Source organism: Phyllostomus discolor, chromosome X (genome assembly GCF_004126475.2).
Source record: "Phyllostomus discolor isolate MPI-MPIP mPhyDis1 chromosome X, mPhyDis1.pri.v3, whole genome shotgun sequence".
Lineage (NCBI taxonomy): Eukaryota > Metazoa > Chordata > Mammalia > Chiroptera > Phyllostomidae > Phyllostomus > Phyllostomus discolor.
Genome location: NC_050198.1, coordinates 37,527,130 through 37,554,305, shown reverse-complemented (window position 1 = coordinate 37,554,305; position 27,176 = coordinate 37,527,130). Strand labels below are relative to the sequence as shown.

The 27,176-nt window shown below is 39.3% G+C and overlaps 2 protein-coding genes across 2 annotated transcripts; one reads left to right on the top strand and one right to left on the bottom strand.

Moving 5' to 3' along the window:
- Window positions 1–1,409: 1,409 nt before the first annotated feature.
- On the bottom strand, window positions 1,410–8,751 carry RAB39B (RAB39B, member RAS oncogene family). The gene is made up of 2 exons (XM_028523146.2): window positions 8,292–8,751; window positions 1,410–4,418 (listed from the first exon to the last, which is right to left on the bottom strand). The coding sequence occupies exons 1-2, from the start codon at window positions 8,708–8,710 to the stop codon at window positions 3,992–3,994; spliced, it is 846 nt and encodes a 281-aa protein (XP_028378947.1). The 5' UTR covers window positions 8,711–8,751; the 3' UTR covers window positions 1,410–3,991.
- Window positions 8,752–22,699: 13,948 nt separating this feature from the next.
- LOC114505000 (28S ribosomal protein S18a, mitochondrial-like) lies at window positions 22,700–23,554 on the top strand. Its single transcript, XM_036016554.1, is given in 1 exon segment — window positions 22,700–23,554. A coding segment is annotated over 1 exon segment (591 nt). The 3' UTR covers window positions 23,291–23,554.
- The last annotated feature ends 3,622 nt before the right edge of the window (window positions 23,555–27,176 follow it).

Below are 27,176 nucleotides of genomic sequence, written 5' to 3'. Positions count from 1 at the left end.
TTATTCTTAGGTCAGGGTTTTTAAACACAAAAACCTGTGAAGGGTATCAGTTTGATTGGCTGGAACTGGTTGCTGGGTGCAGGCTCAAGTTAAAGCTGCATCCTGTTATGCCAGATAGGCCAACCCCAGGCTCCAGTCTTCATCTGCTTTTCCTGGGTAGGGTCTGCAGGCAGCTTCCCACAGTGCCATTTTCTCATTGGTGATTTTCATTTTTCCTAGGCCTGCCTAGATCTAACACTTATAACTAATGTTTTATCAGGCTTCCTCTGGCTGTTGTGTGGAGAGTGGATTGAGGGGGTACTAGACTGGGAGCAGGGAGACCATCTATCACAAAGACGCAGGCAACAAATGACAGTGGCCAGGACTAGTGTTAGCAGTGAAAATGGTGAAAAGCTGTCAAATGCTGGTTATACTTTTAAGGTAGAGCAAGCTTAACTTCCAGATAGATAAAGTGTGAACTGTGAAAGAGAAGAGACTAGGATGACTCCAAGGTTTTTGGCAAGAGTGCATGGAAGGACGGAATTGCCATTTCCTGAGAAGGGGAAGGCTATGGGAGGAGCAAGTTTGGGGAGGAAGATTAGAAACTTGGTTTGGGACATGTTAAATTTCTAATACCTAATAGGCATTCAAATAGAAATGTTGGATAGAACAGTTGGTTATAAAGGTCTGGAGTCCAAAGAGACTAGTTGGAGATATAAATTTAGAACTCATTGGCTTAATGATGGTATATACAGGCATGTGACTGAATGAAGTCACCAAGGGAATTAATGTAACTGAAGAAAAAAATGATCAAGCCCTGGGGAATGTTTTAAGGAGAATGGAGTCATAAACTATATTAAATGCTGTTTCATCATTGGTTTTTCCTTTCTTCATCCCTCATTCACTCATGACTATGAGTACAATAAAGCTGTGCAGAACTCAATCTACTTGTGCTCAAACTCAGAATCAAATATCTTTTCTTCTTTTACCTTCCTCTAAATATGCACTATAAACCCTACACAATGTTCTGAACTATTATGTTCCAACCTGGGCCCCACACTGCAACTGATACTGAGGTAAAAAGCATACCATAGTAGGACTTTAAAAAGCTGAGGCAATTTGGCCTGGAGAAAAGATGACTTTGCAGGGAAGACAATAGTTATATCAGCTACGTGGTGTCAGAATTAAAACCCTTGACTTGACAGAACAACTTTTTCCAAAAGTGGCATGAAAGTCCCAGGCAGTAGTGACTTCTCTGTGACTTTCAACGTAATGGTTATTCAATTTTCCAAAATCACGTTCTCTTTCTGGCTTTAAGATACTAGTAAACACTGTGGTGCATAGTATATGTCATCTAATTGATATCCGGGTAGTGGTTGCTATGCTGTAGTGACAGATTCTGGAAACAGCTACAACACACACTTGGAATCTCACAGTCACATAATCAACCATTTTACTAAATACAAGCATGTTTTCATTCACATACAGCTAAAGAAAACATTTTTTTTTTCACATTTCATTATAGTGCACAACAAAGTGAGGAAAAGTATACAGTACATTTTATTTTGGAATATGAGACAATCTATTCCAACATGCAGTTGTAGTCTTTGTTACAAGTTAATCTTTTCTTTACTTATGTAGTAAAATAGCTTCTAAAGCTTTATCCTTAGTATTAACACCTGATTTTTTTCACACTTATTTTCTAAAACCCACTTATTGCAGTGACAACAGCACTGAATTCTACTAAAATGATTTTTGAAGTTTCTAGAACTTGTTTAAGCAATTAAGCTCAGCCACCTTTGCTGGATCTATGCTGAGTATTTTTAAACCTGCCTAAAAATGCAAGGAATGGGAAAAGTATACATATAGTGTATTTTAGTCAAAAAATTGGAGAAGTTTTGTTTTTATCTTTTTTTTTTGAACTGACAGAATCCAGTCAACTCTCACCTATCCACTGGATAATATTGCTTTCAGAATCTTTTAAACATAATTAGGTATAGTAGTTGATAAATTTCATATTAACCCAAATTACCATCTTTTATTTGTCATCTACACTTGATCTTAGCCAAAAGGCCGAGAAGCAATTTTTATCTGTCATCTACAATCACAAAACTGTCAACTTAATTACTCTGCCTGGTTGTGTTAAACATAAGTAGAGATCATGGTTGGTTCATTTGTAGTTGATGCTGCAGGTTGGTTCAAGGTTTGTTTTCATATATTCACGATTTGGCTTCTTTATTCTGACTTAAGTAAATTTCCACATTTTCAAATCCAATCACATTCATACTGAAGTTTAACACTATATCTCAAAGCAATTTACCATTCTTAGGCTTTCCTATCACAATGAATATGAGAAATCTGACTCTAATCAGAATTTTCATACTGTGAAAAGTATGGCTTTTGCCCAGCTGAACTGGCTACAATTCAAAAAATAATTTAAAGCATCACCTCTGTTCAAGAAGGTAACGGAACCTCAAGCCAACCATTCCAATTTTCTGATGCAATTATCTGTCTGTTCACCTGAGAATTAAGAGCTTACTTTCTAGGGCAGACAGGAACCTAGTGTAGGTATATGGCAAACTGGTGGCCAAGGTCATTGTGAGGTGAGTATTTTATCCCCATCCCACATCCCATTGCTGTATTTGGTTCCTTTCAATAATATGTCCACTGTGTTTCAGTGATAAGAACACTTCTAGCATACACAGTTCTAAGGTGTTTTCAGTTGTGCAATTATTCACTTGTTTAAAGCCTTCTCGTCAATAACACCTGAATGGTCTTTACCTTTGATTGATCCCTAGGTTCCCTCAGCATTATTATAGTTGAGTTGTAATCAATAAGGAAACATCCTAACATGTAAAGAACATTTATTTACAGCCATATCTCTTCCAAAGTGAACAAATTAATAACAGTTCCTTCATCTGACAGCAAGACAATGCAGTGAAACAAGAACTAGGAGTCAAGAGACCTTCACCTTGGCCAAGTGAATCTCCTGCCTCTTAGTTTACTTTTGTAAAATGGAGAAAACCTCACAGCCCTGTTAATGAGGATTAAATAAGTAATTCAAATGACTGTAAGGTGTTCGTAAGAGTTATAGCGCCTCCTGTTGAGAAGGTACTCAGTACAGGATTGGTGAGTGAGTGCCTCTGTTTTCAGAGGCAATCCCTGTGTTGTTGCCATGACCTGAAGAAACAGGCACATTGTTTACTTCTAGATTGTAGTTGCCAATGCAGTGAAACCCCAGGCATAGTCAGAGGGAAAAGAGGCTATAGCATTTGAGTTAGTGTTTCTCTCTTTTACTTACAAGGTATTTTGCATGGGACAATTTCTTTCACACAGCTGGTTATTCTGTCACAAGGGTGTAGATTTTCCCCAATGTGATGATAACAGTGTGCAAATAGCCTCTCTTTTCATAGTCACACAATTTTTACTAGAACACCAGGCCTTGAAAGGGTCTTAGTAAATAGCTGGTCCATACCCCTCATTTTACAGATGAGCTGTTTAGAAGCTAATTGGTACACTTTAACCAAATCTAGCACACATACTTGGTACAGGATAATCTCACGAATTAAGATAATCTCAGTTTTTCAGTTTTGCTAATTCTTCCCAATGATGTACTCTTTTCCCCCTTACATATGTCTTTATGTTCATGACCAATGAATGAGCTGAAATACCAAGAAATAGTTGTCTTGTCTGTGGGTATATTTTTCTGGGGCCTGGCTCCCCAAACCTCAGGCTCTTGACATGTGGTTTATAAAGGGCACACGGAGCAGTCACTGCCCAGCATGGGCCACAAAACAGTGCTTGGCCCATGCCAGTAATGTAGTCCCTCAGTCACAGCACCCAGGCTCCCCCGTCCATCTGCCCACAACCTGTCAGAGTGCCCCTTGGGAAGGAGGTTCACTTGGTATCCAAAATTAAGGTTGAGTTCTCTTCAGTGACACAAGGATTCTATTCATTTCGATCACTTTTAAGTTCAGATGGGAGAGCATGTTTTGAAAATAAAAAGGCCTGACTAGCACAAACATCTCCTCTCTGATTTGACAACCTCTTCTGAAGAGTGAACCACATTTGGTACAAATCCACTCTTCACCCCTTCCCAGCCCTCCTGGATTGTAATATCCCCCCTTTTAACCAGCTCATATATGTCTTTCGTCAGGTCTGTGAAGGCTTTCTCCACATTAATGGCATCTCGGGCTGATGTTTCAATGTACTTCATGCCGTACGCAGCAGCCAGTTTCTCTGCCTCATGGCGAGTCACTTGCCTCTGTGTATCCAGGTCACACTTGTGACCCACCAGAACAAATACAATTTGGTAGGGCTGAACATGTACTTTGGTCTCTTCTAACCACTCATGGACATTCTGGAAGGACCTGCGGTTGGTAATGTCAAATAAGAGAAGACCACCTACTGAGTTCCTGTAGTAGGCTCGAGTGATGGATCTAAAACAAAAGAAAGAAGAATAAAGATCATGCCCAAAATCCTGTAGGTACTTCAATGAACTCAGTGTGTTCTACTATTTATAGTTACTGACACAGTTCTTTAGTAAAAACGATTTTCTTTTTTTTAACAATGGAATACAAGTGTCACCCCATAATCATCATGATATGTGAATTTTCAATTGCACAAAATTTTGAAATGACATCTTCTAGAAATGATGCTCATGTACTTAGAGGCATTTTCCCTCGATTCAGGTAGAACCACAGCTAACTCTCCCACCCCAACAACTGAATAACTAAAGGAGACTTCCAGTTCTGCAAAATAAGATACCCAAGTCACAGGTTATCTTGAGGCAAAATGAAATAATGAATGCCAAAGTGTTCTGTGACTTGGAGGGCTCATTATAAATTCTAGCAGTTGAAATACAATTTTTAAAAGAGTATTTTTAGAGATAGGGGAAAGGAGGGAGAAAGAGAGGGAGAGAAACATCAATGTGTGGTTGTCTCTCACATGACCCCTACTGGGGACCTGGTCTGCGACCCAGGCATGTGCCCTGACTGGAATTGAACTGACAACCCTCTGGTGTGCAGGCCAGTGCTCAATCCACTGAGCCACACCAGCCAGGGCTGAAACACAATTTTTAAAAAGATAAATTTGTCCTGACTGGTATGGCTCAGTGGATTGTGTGCTGGCCTGCACACCAGAGGGTTGTCAGTTCAATTCACAGTTGGGGCACATACCTGGGTAGTGGGCCAGGTTCTGTGATGCGGGGCATGTGATGGGCAACCACACATCGATGTTTCTCTCCCTCTCTTTCTCCCTCCCTTCCCTTCTGTCTAAAAATAAGTAAATAAAATCTTTAAAAATTAATTTATGGCTGTTGACAGAAAATGCTTATAAGTATATAGGTATATTGCAGTACACTCCATTTCCCAATTATCACCCACATGTTTCTCTTTCTATTATTCCATTATTTTAACCTAACAGGGGGTCCTCAATGTTTTCTGTGAGGAGAAACACAATTTTATTTTTATTTTTTAGGCCATTGGGAATAGGAAAAAGAGAGATGGCCTGCAAAGGCCTTGAGCAAAGTGCCTATCAGCCATTTTTCCTGTCACATTTTAGAGAGGCTGAATAAGGAGCCATCAGCTGGGCAAGACTGCCTAAATCTCCAAAGCTTCCTCTTAAAATGACATGATTTATTTAAAGCATTATAATTAGAATATTTCTAATTACAATATTTTAAAATATATATAAATTTGCTATACTTTTTTAAAAGGTTTTATTTATTTATTTTTAGAGAAGGAAGGGAGGGGGGGGAGAGAGAGAGAGAGACAGACAGACATCAATGTGTGGTTGCTGGGGGTTATGGCCTGCAACCCAGGAATGTACCCTGGCTGGGAATCGAACCTGGGACACTTTGGTTCCCAGTCCGCACTCAATCCACTGAGCTATGCCAGCCAGGGGTTAAATTTGCTATACTTCTTAAACAGAAGAAATCTCATCTTTTTAAAGATTATATTTTATTTTTAGAGAGGGGGAAGGGAGGGAGAAAGAGAGGGAGAGAAACATCAATGTACGAGAGAAATTGGTTCCTTTTGCACGGCTTGGCCGGCAACCCAGGCATGTGCTCTGGCAGAGAATGGAACCGGTGACCTTTTGGTTTGCAGGCCAGTACTCAACCCACTGAGCCACACCAGCCAGGGTCAAACTTCAGCTTTTTAATCTCTTGATTTGAGGAATCTCATTATCAATATACATTATAGTACATTGCTTCAAGTATTTTAGAGTTTAGGATTATTGCTTCTACAACCAGTTGCTTTAGACTATTGGGCTTTTTTATCTATACCTATTTTTAGGTTTTCTGTGTTCTTGGATGAAGAAGATAAAAATGAGGACTGAATAGTTAAGGCTTATGGCAAATGGCTTAATGGTAACAGAATAAACATTCTCCAGAGCGTTAAAGTCCAGACTAGATGATGGGAAGAGCAAACTGGTTCAAGTCTCTAGAACCAGCCAAACCAGCCCTAGGGAATGAAAACAGTTGTAATTCCCTTATGTTTGAAGATTCATGGATACATGATCAAAAGTGTTGATTTGTGAACAGCTTGGTTCAAGACATCAATAAGAAAGCTGTAGATCCCTTTCAAAACTCTAAAATACATTATTACATCAGTATTAGAAAATAACAAAGTATTTAGAAAGTAACAGAACGCCTTTTAAGCACAACATAAAGCTGTATAGAAATTAAAACCTTCAGCATATTGAAAACTTTTTTTGCCCTGGCTGGTGTGGCTCAGTTGGTTGGGCATCATTCCAAAAACCCAAGGGCTGCAGGTTCGATTCCTCCCGGTCAGGGCACATGCCTGGATTGCAGGTTCTGTCCCTGGTTGGGATGCTTGCGAAAGCAACCAATATTTCTCTCTCACATGGATGTTTCTGTCCCTCTTTCTCTCTCCCTTCTCCTCTCTCTAAAAAACATATCAATGAGCATGTCCTCAGGTGAGGATAAAAAAAAAATTCTTGAATAAAGTTCAGACAAATGACAAACTAGGAAAATATTGTATACCATGCATGGCAGAAAAAGGGTAAATATTGCTAATCTAAAAAAAAAAAAACCTCTAACAAATTGCTATCACCCAATAATAATAAGCAGTGGATATGAAAAGGCTATTCATACAGATATTCCAATAAATATAAAAAACACCTTTCTTCACTTATGAGAAATGCATTCACCAGTTCAAAGTGAACCAATACAAGGATATTTGCCAGTAGTGTTTGTGGAAGTGGGGATTTGGAGACAGCTTCAGTCTGTAGTTATCTTTTCTCCCTATCCCTCTTCAACTACCTAACCAGTATCTTCTATGCTCAATTAATGTTCAATAGATGAATAAATGATCGTAAACATGGGCTATTGAGGCCTTTTTGATCTAGTTCCTGATGCTCTATGTGACTTTAGTTCAAGTTGCGCTCTCAAAGCTTTCTGTGTACATTGCTCTCTGTCACTTCTGTGTTTATGCATAGGCTGCTTCCTCTCCCTGGGCGCTTTTTCTGTCATACTCATCAGGCCTCATATTCTCCAGGTAGTCTTTCCTCCCTCTGTATATATTACACATATATTTACAAATGATACATATTACAAAGGAAAAACTAAGGACTGTACAATAAAATTAAACCTGTTAATTGATTATACATTTGTGCTAAGATTTATAGTAGGGAGTGGGCATACCAACATAAAGAAGACTCTGTTGTGTAATTGCTGATAATCTATTCCCCACCCCCTCCACTATGCTAGCACAGAAGTTTTAAGATGGATGGGCCTGTATCTGTTTTGTTTACATGACACCCCCTTGTGTAAATTTCTTCAGAAACAAGCCCGATGTGTGAAATGGAGTGGGTGCTCACTGAATGTGTGCTGATTGCAAGAGGGAATCAATCATCATCTATTTCATATATATGTATATATCTATATATAACAATACACCTATATCGGTACTTATGTCTATCTTTACATCATATATGTCTATATATGTTGGGATGACCTGGTCACATTTAAAAAAGTATGTAGTGTAGGGACTGAGATTGATGAATTACAGTGATCAATTCCTACTGGCTTGTTAGCCACCAAGGGGCAGGATGGTGGAGTTGTGGTGCAAACAATCTGTATTACTGACTGGCCTTTCCTGCTAGGGCGCTTCTTTCCCTGCACAGAACTCCCAGCTAGAGGAAGGTGTGCTTAAGCAGAAACCCCCAGACCTTCGGTACCCCTACGAGCGAGCGGGCCGCGACCAAGACCAGGAAGTCCTCTTTCCCCAGGGGCTGTGTAAAGCTCTGAAGACCCTCCCACCGCTTGTGGGCCCGGACTGTGTTCCCACCTGAACCTCTCTTGACCCGCAGTATCCCAGATCTGGAGCTTGATGCGTTTTCCTGGTTCAATCTCCACCAGACGCGAGAAAAAATCCACCCCCACAGTGGGGTCTGAAACCTGGGCAAAGCGGCCCTCAGTGAAGCGGCGGATCAGACACGACTTGCCCACTGTGGAATCCCCGATGACAATGAGCCGAAACTGGTACAGCCAGATGGCCTCCATGGCCCGGGCTCCGCAGGTCTTATCCCTGGCCCTGTGCCGCAAGAGGGGTCGTCCCGCCAAGGCCTCACAGAGTACGGCTCGGTCCGGATCTAGATGTGTTGCGAGCACATCGCTTGAGGAAGCTCCAGACCAGGTAGGCCTAGGCGCAGGGAGAGCAGAGGGATGGATGCTGTGCTCACAGAGGTGATGAAATGGCAGCAGCATCAGCACCGCGCACTCTGACTCATCACCGACAACCAGGTTACTGTAATCCCCCGCATAGACGCGTCTCCTGGAGCCGCCGCATTGTCTGTAAAAGGAGTGCACACAGAAATGACTGAAAATCATTATTCCCTTCTCTAATTTTTCCACCCACTCCTTCTTGATTAAAAATGTCTATCCATCAAATTTCAAAAATAATCTCTTATTAAAACTAGGAAAATAATAGAAAAATGTGCACAAAAAAGCAAAATCCATAATTATCTGTGCCCCACCCTCCCCAATATATTTAACAGCTTGTTATATATTCTTCCACATGGATTTCCTGGAAAAAAAATATTTGTGTATATATGTATACATGTACATATATAATAAAACATACATATATACATGTATACATGTGTTGCCTTTCGATTCTATAAAAATGGGATCAAATGGGACCAATACTCTGACAGTTGCTTTTTGCAATTAACAAAGAATCATAGACATCTCTCCGTTTCCGACTAATCTTTCTTTTGTCATGACAATGCTGCAGTAAACATTCTCTTAAGTATAGTCATACATTATTTTCTTGAGATGGAATCTTACAAGAGGGCTTAGGAATTCAAAGAGTGTGAGTATTTTAAATGTAGTGGATGTAGGCATTATATGCAACTTGCAAAATAAATTCTAGTCAGCAATTTGTGAAAAGACTATTTTTTACATTATTTCAATCATCATATGCCATATTCTCTCATAATTCTTGCCAATCTCTTGTAGTTAAATAAAAAGGTATCTCTGCTGTGTTTTACATTTCCCTGATGACTAATGAGGTCAACATCATGTCTTGTGCATCGGCCATTTGTATTTCCTCTTCTGGGAATTGCCTCTTCAAATCCTTTTAATTTTTTCTATGTGATCGTTCATCATTGCTATCACTGCTTTACGCTTGTTTTTTAAAACAGTTTTATTGATATATAATTCACATGTCATCTAATTTGCTCACTTAACATGTACAAGTCAATAATTTTTAGTATAGTCAGAGTTGTGCAAGCATAACCACAAATTTAAAATATTTTAGTCACCTCAAAAGAAGCTCCTACCTTTTAGCCAACATCCCTGTGTCCTATTATCTTTCTAAGCAACCATTAATCTACTTTCTGACTCTACATTTCCCTATTTTGGACATCTGATATAAATGGAATCATATGACATGTGGATTTTTGTGTCTGGCTTCTTTCACTTACTGTGTTGTTTTCATGCCGTGGGATGAATTAGTCACTTCATTCCTTTTTCATAGCTGAGTAATATTCCATTGTATGAATAGACAACATTTTATTTATCCAGTCATTAGAATGGTGGACATTTGGGTTGTGTGGGAGACTGCTCTGCATGGTGTGGGCCCAGCGCTCACTCGGAGATGCACAGGACCCATGCCCACGGATAGGTTCTCCTTGGGGGAATCAGGCCTGCAATGTACCTAGGCTGCTATGAGTCTTGCTTTTTGCTAAAACTCCCTCACCCTGATTTGAGGATATTTACTACAAAGCAACTTCCTAAAAACCATGCTAAACCTTCCAAGGATGAGTGTAACCAGTCCAACTACTTTTGACTTTTGATTTGCAAATATCCCTCTTCTGTGATGTGATTAGCAGCATTGGCTCCTTTGTTTTCTGTAAAAGGTAACCACCTAAAGGGAGCCTGTGCATAGTTAATGAGGACCTTCTTGTAGTGTGCCCAGTAAGACAATAAAAGCTCATTGGAGCAAGGGCTGAGGCTTTTGCTTTCCTTGAGAAAAGCCATGCCGTCCCTTTTCCTCCACCAGATTTGGTAATCTGTGTGAATGTCTCATTTCATCCATAATGATGCAGACCCCATGAGCTGGGGTCTGCATCAGGTTGTTTCTAATTTTTGGTTATTCTGGATAATGCTGTTGTAAATATTTGTATACAAGGTTTTGTTTGAACACATGCTTTGAACTCTTTTGGGTTTAAACCCAGGAGTGTAATACCTGGGTCCCATGGTAACTCTATGTTGAATCCTTTGAGGAAATGCCAGACTGCTTTTCACAGTGATGGTACAATTTGTGTTCCTACCACCAGTGTATGAAGGTTTTGATTTCTCCATATCTTCTCCAACACTTTCTATTTTCTGACTTCTTGATTCTAGAAATCTTAGGGGATGTGGACTGGTATCTCATCATCATTTTGATTTGAATCTTCCTGTGACTAAGGACAATGTGAACATTTTTACATTCTTATTGGCTATTTATATATCTTCTTTGGAGAAATGTAGACTCAGATATTTTGTCCATTTTAACTGTATTATTTGTCTTTATATTATAGAGTTGTAAGAATTCTTTATATATTTTAGGTAGATGTCCCTTATCAGATATATGATTTGTAAATATTTTCTCTAATTCTGTGTGTTTTTTTACTTTCTTTAGGATGTCCTTTGACGTACAAAGTTTTAAATTTTGAAAAAGTAGAAATTATCTATTTTTGCTTTTGTTGCTTGTGCTTTTGGTGTCAAGTCTAAAATACTTTGCGAAATCCAAGGTCATGAAGGTTTATGCCTATGCTTTTGTCTGAGTTTTTTTTTTTTTTTAGGTTTAGCTTATACATTTAGGTCTATAATCTATTTTTAATTAAGTTTATTGGGGTGACAGTTGTTAATAAAATTATATAGGTTTCAAGCATGCAATTCTATGATACATTACCTGTATATTGTGTTGTGTGCTCACCAGCAAACGTCAAATCTTCTGTTACCATATATTTGACCCCCTTTGTCCTTTACTACCTCCCTCTACCTTCCTTCCTTCTGGTAACCACCATACCATTGTTTGTGTCTATGAGTTTTTGTTAGTTTGTTTTTCTTGTTAGTCCATTTGTTGCTTTCAGTTTTATATGACACATATGAGTGAAATGATATGATCCTTGACTTTTTCCATCTGACTTACATCGCTTAGCATGATAATCTCAAGATCCATTCATGTTGTAGCAAATGGCAGTATTTCATTTTTCTTACAGCTAAGTATATTCTATTGTCTATTTGTACCACATCTTCTTTATCCAATCATCTATTGAAAGATACCTTGGTTGTTTCCATGTGTTGGCCACTGGGAATGGTGCTGCAATAAATATATGAGTGCATATATCTTTGTGAATGAATTTTTAGTTAATTTTTATATATGCTATAGGGTTACAACTTTATTCTTTTACATGTGGATTTCTGGTTGTCCAAGAACCATTTGTTGGGGAGATTATTCTTTTCTCATTGAATGATTTTGGCACTCTTGTTGAAAATCAACTGATCATAGACTTCTTTTTCATAATTTATTTCTGGGCTTGAAATTTTAATTTTATTGCTCTGTATGGCTAGTCCAGTACCACATGGTGTAGATTGTTGTAGCGTTTTTAATTATTGTTCAAGTACAGTTGTCTCCAGTTCCCCCCACCACTACCCCCCACCCCAGCCATCACTACCTCCCACCCTAAATCCTACCCTGCTTTGGCTTTGTCCATGTGTCCTTTATACATGTTCCTTGAGAATCCTTCCCTCTAAGTCCCCCAATATCCCCTCCCACCTCCCCTCTGGTTATTGTCAGTTTGTTCTTTATTTCAATGTCTCTGGTTATATTTTGCTTGCTTCTTTGTTTTGTTGATTAGTATCCACTTACAGGTGAGACCATGATATTTGTCTCACACTGTCTGGCTTATTTCACTTAGCATGACGCTCTCCAGATCCATGCAAGCTGTCACAAAGGGTAGGAGCTCCTTCTTTTTTTAGCTGCACAGAATTCCATTGTGTAAATGTACCACCGTTTTTAGATCCACTCATTTACTGATGGGCACTTAGGTTGCTTCCAGCACTTGGCTATTGTAAATTGTGCTGCTATGAACATTGGCGTGCATAGGTTCTTTTGAACTGGTAATTCAGGGTTCTTAGTGTATAGTTCCAGCAAAGGAATTGCTGGGTCAAAAGGAAGTTCCATTTTTAGTTTTCTGAGGAAATTCCATACTGTTTTCTACAGTGGCTGCATCAGACTGCATTCCCACCAACATTTTACTAGGGTTCCCTTTCTCCACAACCTCACCAGCACTTGTTGTTTGTTGATTCGGTTATGATGACCATTCTGACTGGTGTGAAGTGGTATCTCACTGTGGTTTCAATTTGCATCTCTCTGATGGCTAGTGATGCTGAGCATCCTTTCACATGACTCTGGGCCCTCTGTATGTCCTCCTTGGAGAAGTACCTATTCAAATCCTTAGCCCATTTTTAAATTGGATTGTTTATCTTTCTGGTTTTGAGTTGTTATGAGTTCTTTTTTATTTTTATTTTACTTTTTAAGTATATTTTATTGATTATGCTACTATAGTTGTCTCATTTTTTCTCCCTTTTATTCCTCTCATCCCAGAGCTCCCATTCCCTCCAACATCCCCCCTTTTAGTTCATGTACATATAAATTCTTTGGCTTAAGCATTTCCTGTACTATTCTATTCTCCTGTCTATTTTTGTACCTATGAACTATGCTTCTTATTCCCTGTACTGTTTCCCCTGTTCTCCTGCATCCCCCTCCCCACTGATAACCCTCCATGTGACCTCCAATTCTGTGATTCTGTTCCTGTTCTGGTTGTTTGCTTAGTTTGTTTTGTGTGTGTGTGTGTGTGTGTGTGTGTGTGTGTGTATTTTTAGGTTCACTTATTGATAATTGTGAATTTGTTGTCATTTTACTCTTCATAGTTTTGATCTTTTTCTTAGATAAGTCCTTTTAACATTTCATATAATACTGGCTTGGTAATGATGAACTCCTTTAACTTTATCTTATTTGGGAAGCATTTTATCTGCCCATCCATTCTAAATGAGAGCTTTGCTGGATAGAGCAATCTTGGATGTAGGTCCTTGCCTTTCATGACTTGGAATACTCCTTTCCAGCCCCTTCTTGCCTGCAAGTTTCTTTTGAGAAATCAGCTGATAGTCTGATGGGAACTCCTTTGTAGGTAACTATCTCCTTTCCTCTGGCTGCTTTTAAGATTCTCTTCTTATCTTTAATCTTGGGTAACTTAATGATGATGTGTCTTGGCATGGTCCTCTTTGTGTCCAACTTTTTGGGACTCTCTAAGCTTCCTGGACTTGTATGTCTATTTCTTTTGCCAGATTGGGGAAGTTCTCCTTCATTATTTTTTCAAATAAGTATTTCATTTCTTGCCCTTCCTCTTCTTCTTCTGGCACCCCTATGATTCAGATGTTGGAACGTTTAAAGTTGTCCCACAGGTTCCTAAACCTCTCCTCATTTTTTTTGAATCCTTGTTTCTTCATTCTCTTCCAGTTAGGAAACAATGAAATTCCATACTCAAATAAGCAAATGCAGAAGGAAGGCAAAATGGAGTAAGACATGGGGAGAGTAACCCATGAGATTTGGAAAAAAATTTTAAAAAAAAGGAATTCTGTTGAAGAAGAACAGCAATAACCATAGTATCCATGCCAAACAAGCCACAATTTATAAAGGCTGTAAGAAAATAAAAATATTATATGAAGGGGAAAAATGTGAGGTGATTAGAGGAAGAAAGAATTATTTGAGGAGGATAGATGGAAGAGAAATACTAGGAGTAAGGAATGGGAACAAAGCATCACATGGGGGAATATAAAGGTTTTAAAACCTTTACATTAAAAATAAGAAAAATAAGTTACAGTAAACTTAAGAAAGGGCAGGAAGAAGGCAAAGGAATAAGGCATGGGAAGACTACAATGTGAGATTTGAAGTAAAAATAACATAAAAATAATATGAAAATGTAAATATAGAGAATAAAAGATAGTCCTGGCTGGTGAGGCTCAGTGGATTGAGTGCCAGCCTGTGAACCAAAGGATCACTGGTTCGTTTCCCAGTCAGGGCACATGCCTGGGTTGTGGGCCAGGTCCCCAGTAGGGGGTGCATGAGAGGTAACCACATATTGATGTTTCTCTCCCTCTTGTTCTCCTTTCCTTCCTCTCTCTAAAAATAAGTAAGTGAAATCTTTAAAAATAAAATACATAAAATAGTGAATTAGTTGGATTACAATTAAACAAAAGAAGAAATATTAAAAGGTGGTGCAAAAGAAAGAAAAAATAATGCAAATTCTGAAGAAAAATGAGGTTAGAGTCACCTCAGCAGAATTTGGTTGTTTGCCTTCTGTTTTCTCTTTCTGGATCCTCTCCTGGCTTTTTATCAGCTCAAGGTCCAGGTGTGGGTTATCCAAATTCTGGCAGCACCACCTGTATCACCTTCACCTGCCTCTAGAGGGGGCTTCTGTTGCAATCAGGAGGGTGAGGCCCCTGAATCACCCCTGGGAGGCACTGTTCAGTCTTCTGGGAAAATTGTGGGTGTCTTCCCCCTGCCCTTGCATCACCTATCTTGGTCTATCTCAGCTTATTTCCAGTAGTGTATAGTTTCTGATTAACTAACTGTCTGTTTCAAGGGAGGAGCCGATCTCTGTAAGAGGGTCACTTCTCTTTTGCTTGGTGCTGATGGCAGCTCTGTGTGTGAGCTGAGGCTGGGTAGGGCCCTGATTCCCCCTTGCTGCACTGATTGCTGATCTCCCTGCTTTGCTTGCCTCAGTGGAATAGGGCCCTAGGAACCAGTGTATTTTGTCTCCCTGAGACATGTTCAAAATAGGCCCTTTAGGCATTTCTCTTTCTGTCTTTATCTTGTGGATATGAATCTGCCAGGGGGTTCTTAAGCTTGTCCTGCCTGTTTTGTGATCCTGCATCACGTGGTGTGGCTGGGTGTGTCTTCCTCTTCCTAGGGGCTGTATTTCTTCTGGGGAGGGGGCTCTGTTTGGCTGTAAATAATCTTAGGTGCTCAATTCCTACCCATCCATTTCCCAGCCCACTACACTCGCAGCAGACACCATCCCAAAATTCTACTCTGTGCAGCCTCCAGCCTGCCAACTAACTACACTGGGCTGGGCCTGAGAAATCCCCTTGCTGTGCACCTTTCTGATCTCTGCCCAGTTGCACTCAGTGGGAGCAGCCTGTGCCCTCAATCCTTTCCCCTTGCTGGAAGGGCAGCTGCACATGTAGTACCTGCCCAGCAGGCCTCAGCTCTCCCTTTAATAAGTCTCTCTAGGCACTCCCACTGAAGCACTGAGTCATTGTCTGGCTTTCTGTACACACCACCTCTCCAAAAAGCCAAAAATCTCTCACAATAATGGCTGGCTGCTGCCTGCCTCATCGGCCCAACCCAGGTGCAGATAGAATCCGCCCCCACCAGCACTCTCCTTGTTGTAATTTGACACTGTAGCTATGGGTGTGCTGCTCACTGTGTGTGTCTGTAGCCTGGATATCCCCGACTTTGTGTATCCAAGTCACTCCCAGCCTGGGTCTGGGGACTCTCTGCCCTGCAAGGGGAGGGAGCCACAAAACTGTGACCTCTCACTAGGCTCTCCATGGCTGCAGGTGCAATGCTTTGGGTATTTGTCCTTCAACCTGTAAAATCTCCTTATCACCCATTATGAAGTGTCTCCTGTACTCTCTGGTTTCTAAACTTCATATCAGGTAAGATTCCGTTGAATGTTCAGTTTAGTTTTTAGAAGGTCAGTCAGGTATCTGAGTTGGGGGCAAGAGCAAATGGACTCAGCTTCCATCTACTTGGCCACCATCTTCTCTCTAGGAACATTTCACAAATTATTATTTTCTTTTAAAAATTTCCAACTGTGCCAGGATAGTAGGAAGCTAGGAAATTTCCTGGGCAAGTGGAATGGGGAAATTGAGAAGAAAATTAAACAAGGCCAAACAGTTTGAGAAACTTACGGCCAGCTGGTGAATCTTAAGACCTTATCTCCCCTAATGAAAGATACTTGAAAGCAAGTGGTTCATACCTCTCCTCCTTAACCAGAGAATGCATAGCTTAAATCACTCATGTCTGGGAAAATAGAGAACAGAGACCCAGTTAATGCCATTCGTGTCAGCTAAACCCAAGGACAGATGGAGTCAAGGGAACGAGTAACAAAAAACCCCACTAAATGCCAAGCAGACCCAAGATAAAAGTAAAACTATCCCAGACCAAACCCCTCTATGTGCTCATTTGATGCATCAGCATATTAAAAATGCACCTGGAAAGCTAATGAATATTCAGCTGAAACCCTTCCCTAAGATTCTCACCCACAGAAAAAAAGATTAAAAGCCCTCAGGAAAAAGACTCAGTATGGGTGGCTCTAGAGCTTACCCATTCTCCTTCCTCATCATGAACTTTTTACTTCCTCCTAAACTCTAAGGATCCCCAGGAGACTTGCAGCCAGGGGAGCAGTGGGCGGTGGCAGGTCAACCAGGGCTTCTCTCAGATCCTGTTTCTAAGCCTCCCTTTTCTCTGACTTACCAGTGAGCTAAAAGCAGCCCCACTGTAGGGAAAATGGAGTCAGTCAGGCTCCCTCACCTGGATGTCAAGGCAACCAAGGGAAGCAGTATTCCCGTAACCTTGAGAGTGGGCCGGATAGGAGAATTCCCATAACCTTGAAAATGGGCCTGCTGTGCAGAATCATGCTTTATTATACAATATCTTGGCACCTTGCTGGCGTTGTGCGCATTTAGTATATAAAGGAGTTGGGACTCCCTGCCAGTGTGACATGCAGCTTGCGGCATGCATGGATCGCCCTGCCCTTGAATAAAGGCATGCCAGGCATTCCCACCACTCCACAAATTTTCTTCTGTCTGCCCGAAACCTGTGTGAACCTGCCTGGCCTTGAAAAGCTGCAAGACATCCACCTAAGCTCTCTCCTGTTTGAATCATTCCTTTGTTTCACTGTCCCCAGCCTTAATAAACATACTCTCAAAATCATATGGACTCATATTGTGAAATCTTTCCTACATAAAGTCAAGAACCCACACAGTACAGGCTGGTCTGAGGCAGACCTAATTCCGGCTGCTCCCTGTCTGGTAACACAACCACTTAAAAATGCAAAAATAGGTAGTGGGCTAAATTTGATCCGTGCTTCATAGTTTGCTGACCTCGGCTCTAAGATTTTAAAGGTATATTCTCATATCACTTGTAAATATAGATAGTTACTTCTTGTCCAATTCTTGTGCCACTGATGTATTTCTCTTGTATAATTTCATTGACTAAAACCTATAGTATTAAGTTTAGTGGTAGGTGGAAGTAGATAGAAGACACTTGCCTATTGTTCATCTTAGTGGAAACATTTGTAGTGATTTCCAACTAAGATTCTGGTTTTAGGACTGAAGTATATATAATTTATTATGATAATATAAACCTTGATTCTTACTTTATTGAGTGTTTTTTAAAATCAGGTATTTCATTTAAAGCTTTTCAGGATTTATTATGATAATCATATATATTAATATATACTATGTTAATAGGTTAAGAATTTTACTATTATTATTTGCAATATATATTATTAATAGTGAAACAACCTTGTATTCTTGGAATAAATCCTACTTGGTTATAATGTATTATTTTTTTATGTGATTGGATGCTGGTAATGTTTTATTTAGACTTTTGTATGAATATCCAAAGGAGATATTGGTCTATGTTTTCAATTTTTGTACTACCTTTATCAGGTTTAGTTATTAATGTTATACAGTACTTACTAAGTAAAAATAACTAGGATATTTTCTTCCATTCAGTGCACTGGGGTATTTTATAAAACATTGAGACTCTGTGGTCTTTGAAGTGTGGTGGAAACCCCTGTGAAACCACCTGGGGTTTGTAATGTTTTGTGGGGAGTTTCTTAATAATTGCCTCTATTTCTTCCATGAAAATTAGTTCCTTTAATTTTTCTATTGCTAATGGAGTTATTTTTGCTAATTTTTACTTTCCTAAGGGAGTTATCCCTATTATGTAGATTTTGAAATTTATTTGAATAGAGGTCTGCAGTTTTTTATTATTGTCTTAAATTTTTCCTGAATTGTTATTTCCCATTATTTCTTTTGTATATTTTTCTTTGTCTATTTTGTTTTGATCAATTTAGCTAGTTGTTTGTCTGTATTGTTCGTCTTTAAAAAAAAGAGGATTTTGACTCATAAGTTAAGTCTATTATTTTTCTATTTTCAATTTCATTAATTTCTACTTTTATCTCTATTAGTTCATGTCTTGTGTTCTCTTTCAATTACTTTGTTGTGCTTTCCCTAGTTTTTTTTTTTTGTGAAGTCCTTCACTCAGATCTTCTTGGATATTTTTTTAAAGATTTTATTTATTTATTTTTAGAGAGGGAAGGGAGGGAGGGAGGGAGAGAGAGAGAGAGAGAGAGAGAAAGAGAGAGAGAGAAACATCAATGTGCGGTTGCTGGGGGTTATGGCCTGCAACCCAGGAATGTACCCTGGCTGGGGATCGAACCTGGGACACTTTGGTTCCCAGCCCGCGCTCAATCCACTGAGCTACGCCAGCCAGGGCTGGATATTTTTTTTTAAATTGTAGTAAAAAACAACACAAAACTCAGCATGTTAACTATGTTTTTAAAAAGATTTTATTTATTTTTAGACAAAGAGGAAGAGAGGGAGAAAGAAAGGGAGAGAAAAATCAATGTGTGGTTGCCTCTCTCATGACTCCTACTGGGAACCTGGCCCACAACCCAGGCATATTCACTGAACTGGGACTCAAACTGACAACCCTCAGTTCACAGTCAGGCACTCAATTCACTGAGCCACACCAGCCAGGGCCATCTTAACCATTTTTGAGTGTACAGTTTAGGGTATATTCACATTGCTGTGCAATTTTTCAGTTTTTTGAACTTGGTATTTTAAAAAATATTTAATTTTTAAAAAGATTTTATTATTTTTAGAGAGAGGGGAAGGGAAGGAGAAAGAAAGGGAGAGAAACATCAATGTGTGTTGCCCCTCATGTTCCCCCAACTGGGGATCTGGCCTGCAACCCAGCCATGTGCCCTGACTGGGAATTGAACTGGTGACCCTTTGGTTCACAGCCTGCGTTCAATCCACTGAGCCACACCAGCTACGGTGATTTTATTTAATTTTTTTAGAGAGAGCGGAAGGGAGGGAGAAAAAGAGGGAAACATCAATGTGTGAGAGATACATTGATCAGTTGCCCTCAACTGGGAACCTGGCCTGACCTGTAATTGAACCAGTGACCCTTCTGTTCTCAACCCACTGAACCACACCAGCCGTGGCTGAACTTGGTATTTCATAAATTTGTTTTCAGTCTTTCCTTTCTACTGCTAACAGTGTTTAATGCCTCTGATCATTTCCTCTGATCATGGCTCTAAATGCACCCCATAGATTCTGATATGTTTACATTATTGTTACTTGTTTTAGATATGCTACTTTCACTTTTTATTTTTCCTTTCAACCAAGAGCTGTTTAATTGAAAGTTTAAAAAATTCAAGGTAGATGGCCTTTTAAAATTTTGTTAGTACTTTCTAGTGTTATTGCATTATGATAAGACACTGTTGTTTATAATATTTGTGCTTTATGGAAGTTAGTGATTTTTTTATTGTTGTTCAAGTACAGTGGTCTCCCTTTCCGCCCACCACTCCCCCCCAGCCATCCCCACTCCACACCCTTGATCCTACCCCTCTTTGGTTTTGTCCATGTGTCCTTTGTACATGTTCCTGGAAACCCTTTCCCCCTTTGCCCGCATTATCCCCTCCCACCTCCCCTCTGGTTATTGTCAGTTTGTTCTTAATTTCAGTGTCTCTGGATATATTTTACTTGCTTGTTTGTTTTGTAGATTAGGTTCCACTTATAGAGAGTATGTTTACACAATGGAATACTATGCAACAGAAAGAAAGAAGGAGCTCCTACCCTCTGTGACAGCATGCATGGAACTGGAGAACATTATGCTAAGTGAAGTAAGCCAGACAGTGAAAGACAAATACCATATGCTCTCATCTTTAACTGAAACCTAATCAACAAAACAAACAAGTGAGCAAAAAAAAAGTTACTGATCCCTTTTGGTGACCTAATGTATTGTCAATTTTGTGATGGTTTCATTAGTTCGTAATGCATAAGATCAACATTATTAATTATATTATGTAGATCCTCTATGCTATTACTTATTTTTTGCCAACTTGATCTGTCTTGCATTGAGAATGGTACATTAAAGTCTCCTGTCATTAGTGTTTTTTTAAATCCATGCCTCTATGCATCTCTTGTGTTTTCTGCTTCATAAAACTGATTGCTTTGTTATTTGATTCATTTTTAAGTATTTTAGAGTTGATAGTGCCCTTCTTTTTCACATTGAGTGCTTTTTGGCTTCAATTCTACTTTGTCTAATATTAGAATCACTACCCCTGATTTCTTATTGTTTCCATTTCCCTGGTATATTTTCCCCTTCTTTTATTTTTGGCTTTTCTGAATCATTTTGTTTTCCATGGTCTCTTACATGCAGCATATGATTGGGTTTTATTTTGTGAGTCAAATTGAAAATATTTACTGGACAAATTAAGCCCATTCATCTTTGTTGATATTACTGATATGCTTGCTTCAATTTAGTCATAACATCATTATATATATATTATGTTATATTTATGCTTCCTTGTCTACAAGATGTGCTTTTTATAATTACTTGCTTATTTATGTATTTATTTTAATATACACAGAGGTTTATTTTTTTCTAGTGGTTACATTTGTACTTAAACTTTTTGAAGTAATTACAATATCAAAAGAAACTTCAAAAATAATACAAAGAGGTCCTTTTTACCCATCATAGCTTCCTCCAACAGTAGTATTTGCATAGCTATTGTACTAACACCTTTATAAATCACTTATGGGCACATTAGTACAGAATTTTCTAAGTTCTATTTTGTTTAAAACCTTTTTTTCTATTGTATAAGCTTGATATTAAAGACTAACTTCACTGGACAAAAAAAAATCCTTGGTCCACACTCTTTTCTTGAATTTTTAAATATGCTGCTTTATTGTTGCCTTGCTTTGCATGTTATTGTTTGAAAGCCTGATTCAAGATTAATTCATTTGTCTTCATAAGTTATTTAATCCTTTTTGCTTAGAGGCCTTGAGAATACATTTTTGCTATCTTTCATAATAATAGATTTATTAAGCTATGTCTTGGAGTTGATCATTTTCATTAATTTTCCCTGGAACCTAGTGGAATCTTTCAATGTGTAGACTGAGGTCTTAATTTAGAAAAGTTATGGGATCCTAGGTTTAAAATTTTAGGTATTACCTTTGTTCCATTGTTTTGTTTTTCTTCCCCAGTATTTCCAGTTATACAATTGCCATTCCTTCTTTGCTTCTCTTTTAATTCACCAATAGCTATCTGATCCTTTTACTTCTTTATTTCATTTATTTTCTCAGATATTTTCTGCATTTTTCAATGCACGTTATTAAATTTTATTTTTTTAAAAAATTCAATAGGTGTTTTATTTTTATTATTTTAAAGTATATTTTATTCATTATGTCATTACAGCTGTCCGATTTCCTTCTTCCTTTTATTGCCCTCAACCCTGCACCCCACCACAAGCATTCCCCGCCCTTAGTTCAAGTCCATGGGTTATACATAAAAGTTCTGTGGCTTCTCCATTTCTCATACCTCCCCCTGTCTATTTTGTGCCTACCATTTATGCTTCTTATTCCCTGTACCTTTCCCCTCATCTCTCTCCCTCCTCACTGAAAATCCTCCATGTGATCTCCATTTCTGTGATTCTGTTCATATTCTAGTTGTTTGTTTAGTTTTTGCTTCTTTTTTTTTAGGTTCAGTTGTTGATAGTTCTGAGTTTGTTGTCATTTTACTCTTCATAGTTTTGTATCTATTTCTTAGAAAAGATCCTTTAACATTTCATATAATACTGGCTTGGTGATGATGAACTCCTTTAACTTTATCTTATTTGGGAAGCACTTTATCTGCTGTTTCATTCTAAATGAAAGCTTTGCTGGATAGAATAATCTTGAATGTAGGTCCTTGCCTTTTGCGTCTTCAAATACTTCTTCCAGCCTCTTTTTGCCTATAAGGGTTCTTTTGAGAAATCAGCTGATAGTCTTATGGGAACTCCTTTGTAGGTAACTATCTCCTTTCCTCTGGCTGCTTTTAAGATTCTCTCCTGCTTCATCATGGCGGCCCTCGGGGTGTTGGTGTCCGGTTGTAAGCGGCTGTTCTGAGGGTTCCTGGCAGGCCGGCCTGCGACCCCCTGGGCTCGGCCTCCAGATCGCGGGTACAGGGAAGTGGTGGAGATCCAAGAAGGGAAGACAACTATAATTGAAGGCCATATCACAGAGACTCCCCAGGAAAGCCCACATCCTCCTAACCCCACTGGCCAGTGCCCCATCTGCAGGTGGAACCTGAAGCACAGGTATGGTTATGAGGATGTTCTGCTGCTCAGTCAGTTCATCCGGCCTCACGGAGGCATGCTGCCCCGAAGGATCACAGGCCTGTGCCAGGAAGAGTACCGCAAAATTGAGGAGTGTGTGAAGATGGCCCACCGAGCAGGTCTGTTGCCAAATCACAGGCCTCCGCTTCCTGAAGGATTTGTTCCAAAAAGAAAACTCCAACTCAACTGGTACCTGACCCACTGGTCCCCCAGCTCTGTCAAGCCCATCTACAATAAAGGCCACCACTGGAATAAGGTGCGCATGGCCGTGGGATCACCCCTCCTGAAAGACAATGTCTGCTACTCAAGAAGGCCTTTGGTGTTATATCATTGATGGAGCAGGGCTTCCTGAGAACCTAGCCAGATGTCCCCTTGCTCTGTCACCGGTTCCTACCAGGGCGGCCTGACTCCTCCAGTGTGAATGACACAAGTGGCAGTGACACCACCTTCGGTACCTTCAGCTGGGGGCACGCAGTTCACTTGGGTTCCTTGGCACCTGAGGGGGTCTCACAACTGGTTGGGGCCTTACTCTGTGCTGGGGGATAGGAGTTCTCAAAGGAATGTCATAAACCAGGCTCATGTCTCAAAAAAAAAAAAAGATTCTCTCCTTATCTTTAATCTCGGGTAACTTAATGATTATGTGTCTTGGTCTTTTCCTCCTTGGGTCCAACTTGTTTGGGACTCTCTGAGCTTCCTGGACTTCCTGGAAGCCTATTTCCTTAGCCAGATTGGGGAAGTTTTCCTTCATTATTTGTTCAGATAAGTTTTCAATATCTTGCCCTTCCTCTTCTTCTTCTGGCACCCCCATGGTTCAGATGTTGGAACACTTAAAGTTGTTCCAGAGGTTTCCAAGCCTCTCCTCATTTTTTTTTTCATTCTTATTTCTTCATTCTGTTCTGGTGAGATGCTTATTTCTTCCTTTTGTTCCTTCTCGTTGATTTGAGTCCCAGTTTCCTTCCCTTCAATGTTGGTTCCATGTATATTTCTTTTATTTCACTTTGTGTAGCCTTCATTTCTTCCTTCATTTTGTGATTGAGCTCAGCCAATTCTGTGAGTATCCTGATTACCAGTGTTTTGAACTCTGCATCAGATAGGTTGTCTATCTCCTTGTTGCTTAGTTCTTTTTCTGGAGTTTTGATTTGGTCTTTTATTTGGGCCATATTTCTTTGTCTTGATGCACCTGTTATGTGATAAGGGGTGGAGCCTTAGGTATTTGCCAGGGTGGGCATTGTGGTGCTGTCAGTGGGGGAGGGGTCAGAGAGGGAACAATATCACTTGCAATGCTATTGTCCCACTTTCTGTCACTTCCCTCTCTCCCACAAGCAGATTGTGCTCTTTCTGGTGTTTATTCCCAGGTGGGTGGGTTTGTGTACATTTTAGGATCCCGTGGGCCTTTCTAATGAACTCTCCTGTGAGGCTGGGAGTGTCTCCTGCCACTGCAACACACACAGATTTTTTACAGTCAGAGGTTTTAAATCTTTAGTTTCCCACGCTGAAACCCTGGGTTTCATGGTCTGTCTTGCTCCCCACATTGTTCCTCCCAGCTTATTTGTGCATGAATGTGGGGCCATCTGCTGGGTCTGCCACCTTGCCTTTCTGCACATCCTCTCCACTCCGAGTGCCCGTCTCTGCCCCTCCTATTACTCTAAATGGATGTTTCTTTAACTCCTTGGTTGTTAGACTCCATGCAAATAATTTTCTGGCAGTTCTGGTTGTTTATTGTTTTTAAATTGGTTGTCATCCCTTTGGTTATGTGAGGAAGTGAAGCGTTTCTGCCTATGCCTCCATCTTGACTGGAAGCTCAAATTTTCTTGAGTCTATTTCCCTCTTCAAAACCTCTTATTTTCACTTATGAAATAATTTTTTTTTCTTCCATTTATTTTCTCAGTTCAATTTTTTCTCTGTATTGTCTTGATACTTTGAAAGTGTGAATCAAGGTGACATTTTTTATACCCTCAAATATTTATTTGCATATATTTAATTGAGTTTGGAATGTTGTCTTGCAATTTTTAAAAAAGATTTTATTTATTTATTTTTAGACAGAGGGAAAGGGAGGAAGAAAGAGAGGAAGGAAAACATCAATGTGTGGTTGCCTCCCATGCACCTCCCACTGGGGGCCCAGCCTGCAACCCAGGCATGTGCCCTAACTGGAAATCGACCCCTTGGTTCTCAGGCCAGTGCTCAATCCACTGAGCCACACCATCCAGGGCAGTCTTGCACTTTTTTTAATGCTTTATAGTTGTTTTCTAAAATGGAATGTTTTATCGGTTGAGGTGTGTCAAATCTTATTTTCTGATTTTTTATGATAATTCTGCAGATATTTACTGAGGAGTTTTCTATTCTTTTGATGGATTTGTGATGGTTTATAATATTTGTAGTTTAAAGTCACACCATCTTCTGCCAGTATATAAAAGTGCAGAGTCTTTATTCTCTCTTTTTTTTTCTTTTGGTAGTGAAGGGACAAGTTATGTTTCTCTGATTCTTTTTTATTCTTTTTTCTTTTATTTTTTTAAAGTATATATTTTATTATGTTATTACAGTTTTCCCAATTTCTTCCCCGTTATCCTCCCTCCTCTCCGTATGCCCCAACCCTCCTGCATCCTCCCCCTCTTCATGTCCATGGGTTGTACATATAAGTTCTTTGAGTTCTCTGTTTCCTATACCATTTTTGACCTCTCCCCATCTATTTTATGCCTACCAATTATGCTTCTTCTTCCTTGTACCTTTTCCCCGCTATTCTCCCCCCCCCCCCGAAAACCCTCCATGTGATGTTGATTTCTCTGATTCTGTTCCTGTTCTAGTTGTTTGCTTAGTTTTTGTTTTCATTGTTTTTCTTTTAGGTTAATTTATTGATAGTTGTGAATTTGTTGTTATTTTACTGTTCATGGTTTTGACATCTTTTTCATAGATGAATCTGTTTAACATTTCATATACTAATGGCTTGGTGATGATGAACTCCTTTAACTTGACCTTCTCAGAGAAGTACTTTATCTGCCCTTCCATTCTAAATGAAAGCTTTGCTGGACAGAGTGATCTTGTATGTCGGACCTTGCCTTTTGTGACTTCAAATACTTCTTTCCAGCCCCTTCTTGCCTGCAAGGTTTTTTTTTTTTTTTTTGAGAAATGAGCTGATAAGCCTTATGGGCACTCCTTTGTAGGTAGCTCTTTCCTTTCCTCTTGCTGCTTTTAAGATTCTCTCTTTACCTTTAATCTTGGGTAACTTAATGATAATGTGCCTTGGTGTGTTCTTCTTTGGATCCAACTTCTTTGGGATTCTCTAGGCTTCCTGAATTTCTTGGAAGTCTATTTCCTTTGCCAGATTGGGAAGTTTTCCCTTCATTTTTTGTTCAAATAAGTTTTTAATTTCTTGCTGTTGTTTTTCTCCTTCTGATACCCCTATAATTCAGATATTGGAATGTTTCAGGTTGTACCAGAGGTTTGTAAGTCTCTTTTCACTTTTTTGAATTCTTGTTTCTTCATTCTGTTCTGCTTGAATGTTTATTTCTTCCTTTTGTTCCAAATTGTTGCTTTAAATCCTGATTTCCTTCCTGTCACTGTTGGTTCCCTGAATATTTTGCTTTATCTCATTTTGGGTATCTTTCATTTGTTTTTTCATTTTTTGACCAAGCTCAATAAGTTCTGTGAGCATTTTGATTGCCAGGGCTTTAAATTCCCCATCAGATAGGTTGGCTATCTCCTCATCACTTAGCTGTCTTTCTGAAGCTTTGCTCTGTTCTTTCATTTGGGCCATATTCCTTTGTCTCAGCACACTGGTCTGGTTTTTCTGATTGACTGTATCTTTAATTCCTTGGTTGTCAGAGCTCCATGCAGTCTGATTTTCTGGCACTTCTGGTGGTTTATTGATTTTAGGTCAGTTGTTATCCTTTTTTTGGTTGTGCAAGGAAGTGAAGGGTTTCTTCCTACACCTCCATCTTGGCTGGAACCAATGATTCTTTTTTCTTGTAGGGCCCTGAATGTTCTTCTTTGGCTTAATTTTCCCTTCAACACCCAATAACCTAAAGTTGTTTCTCACTTATTTTTTTAACCTTTTTTTTCTTTCCTAGAACCCATTTGAAGATTGGTACCTCAAATTATACACACTTTTATGTTATCTTCCTGTATTCTTTGCTCTCATCTACAAGGGCATTTAAAATATTTTATTTTACTTTATTATCTCTTACGTTTTTTATTGTTGTTAAGTTACAGTTGTCCCATTTTTC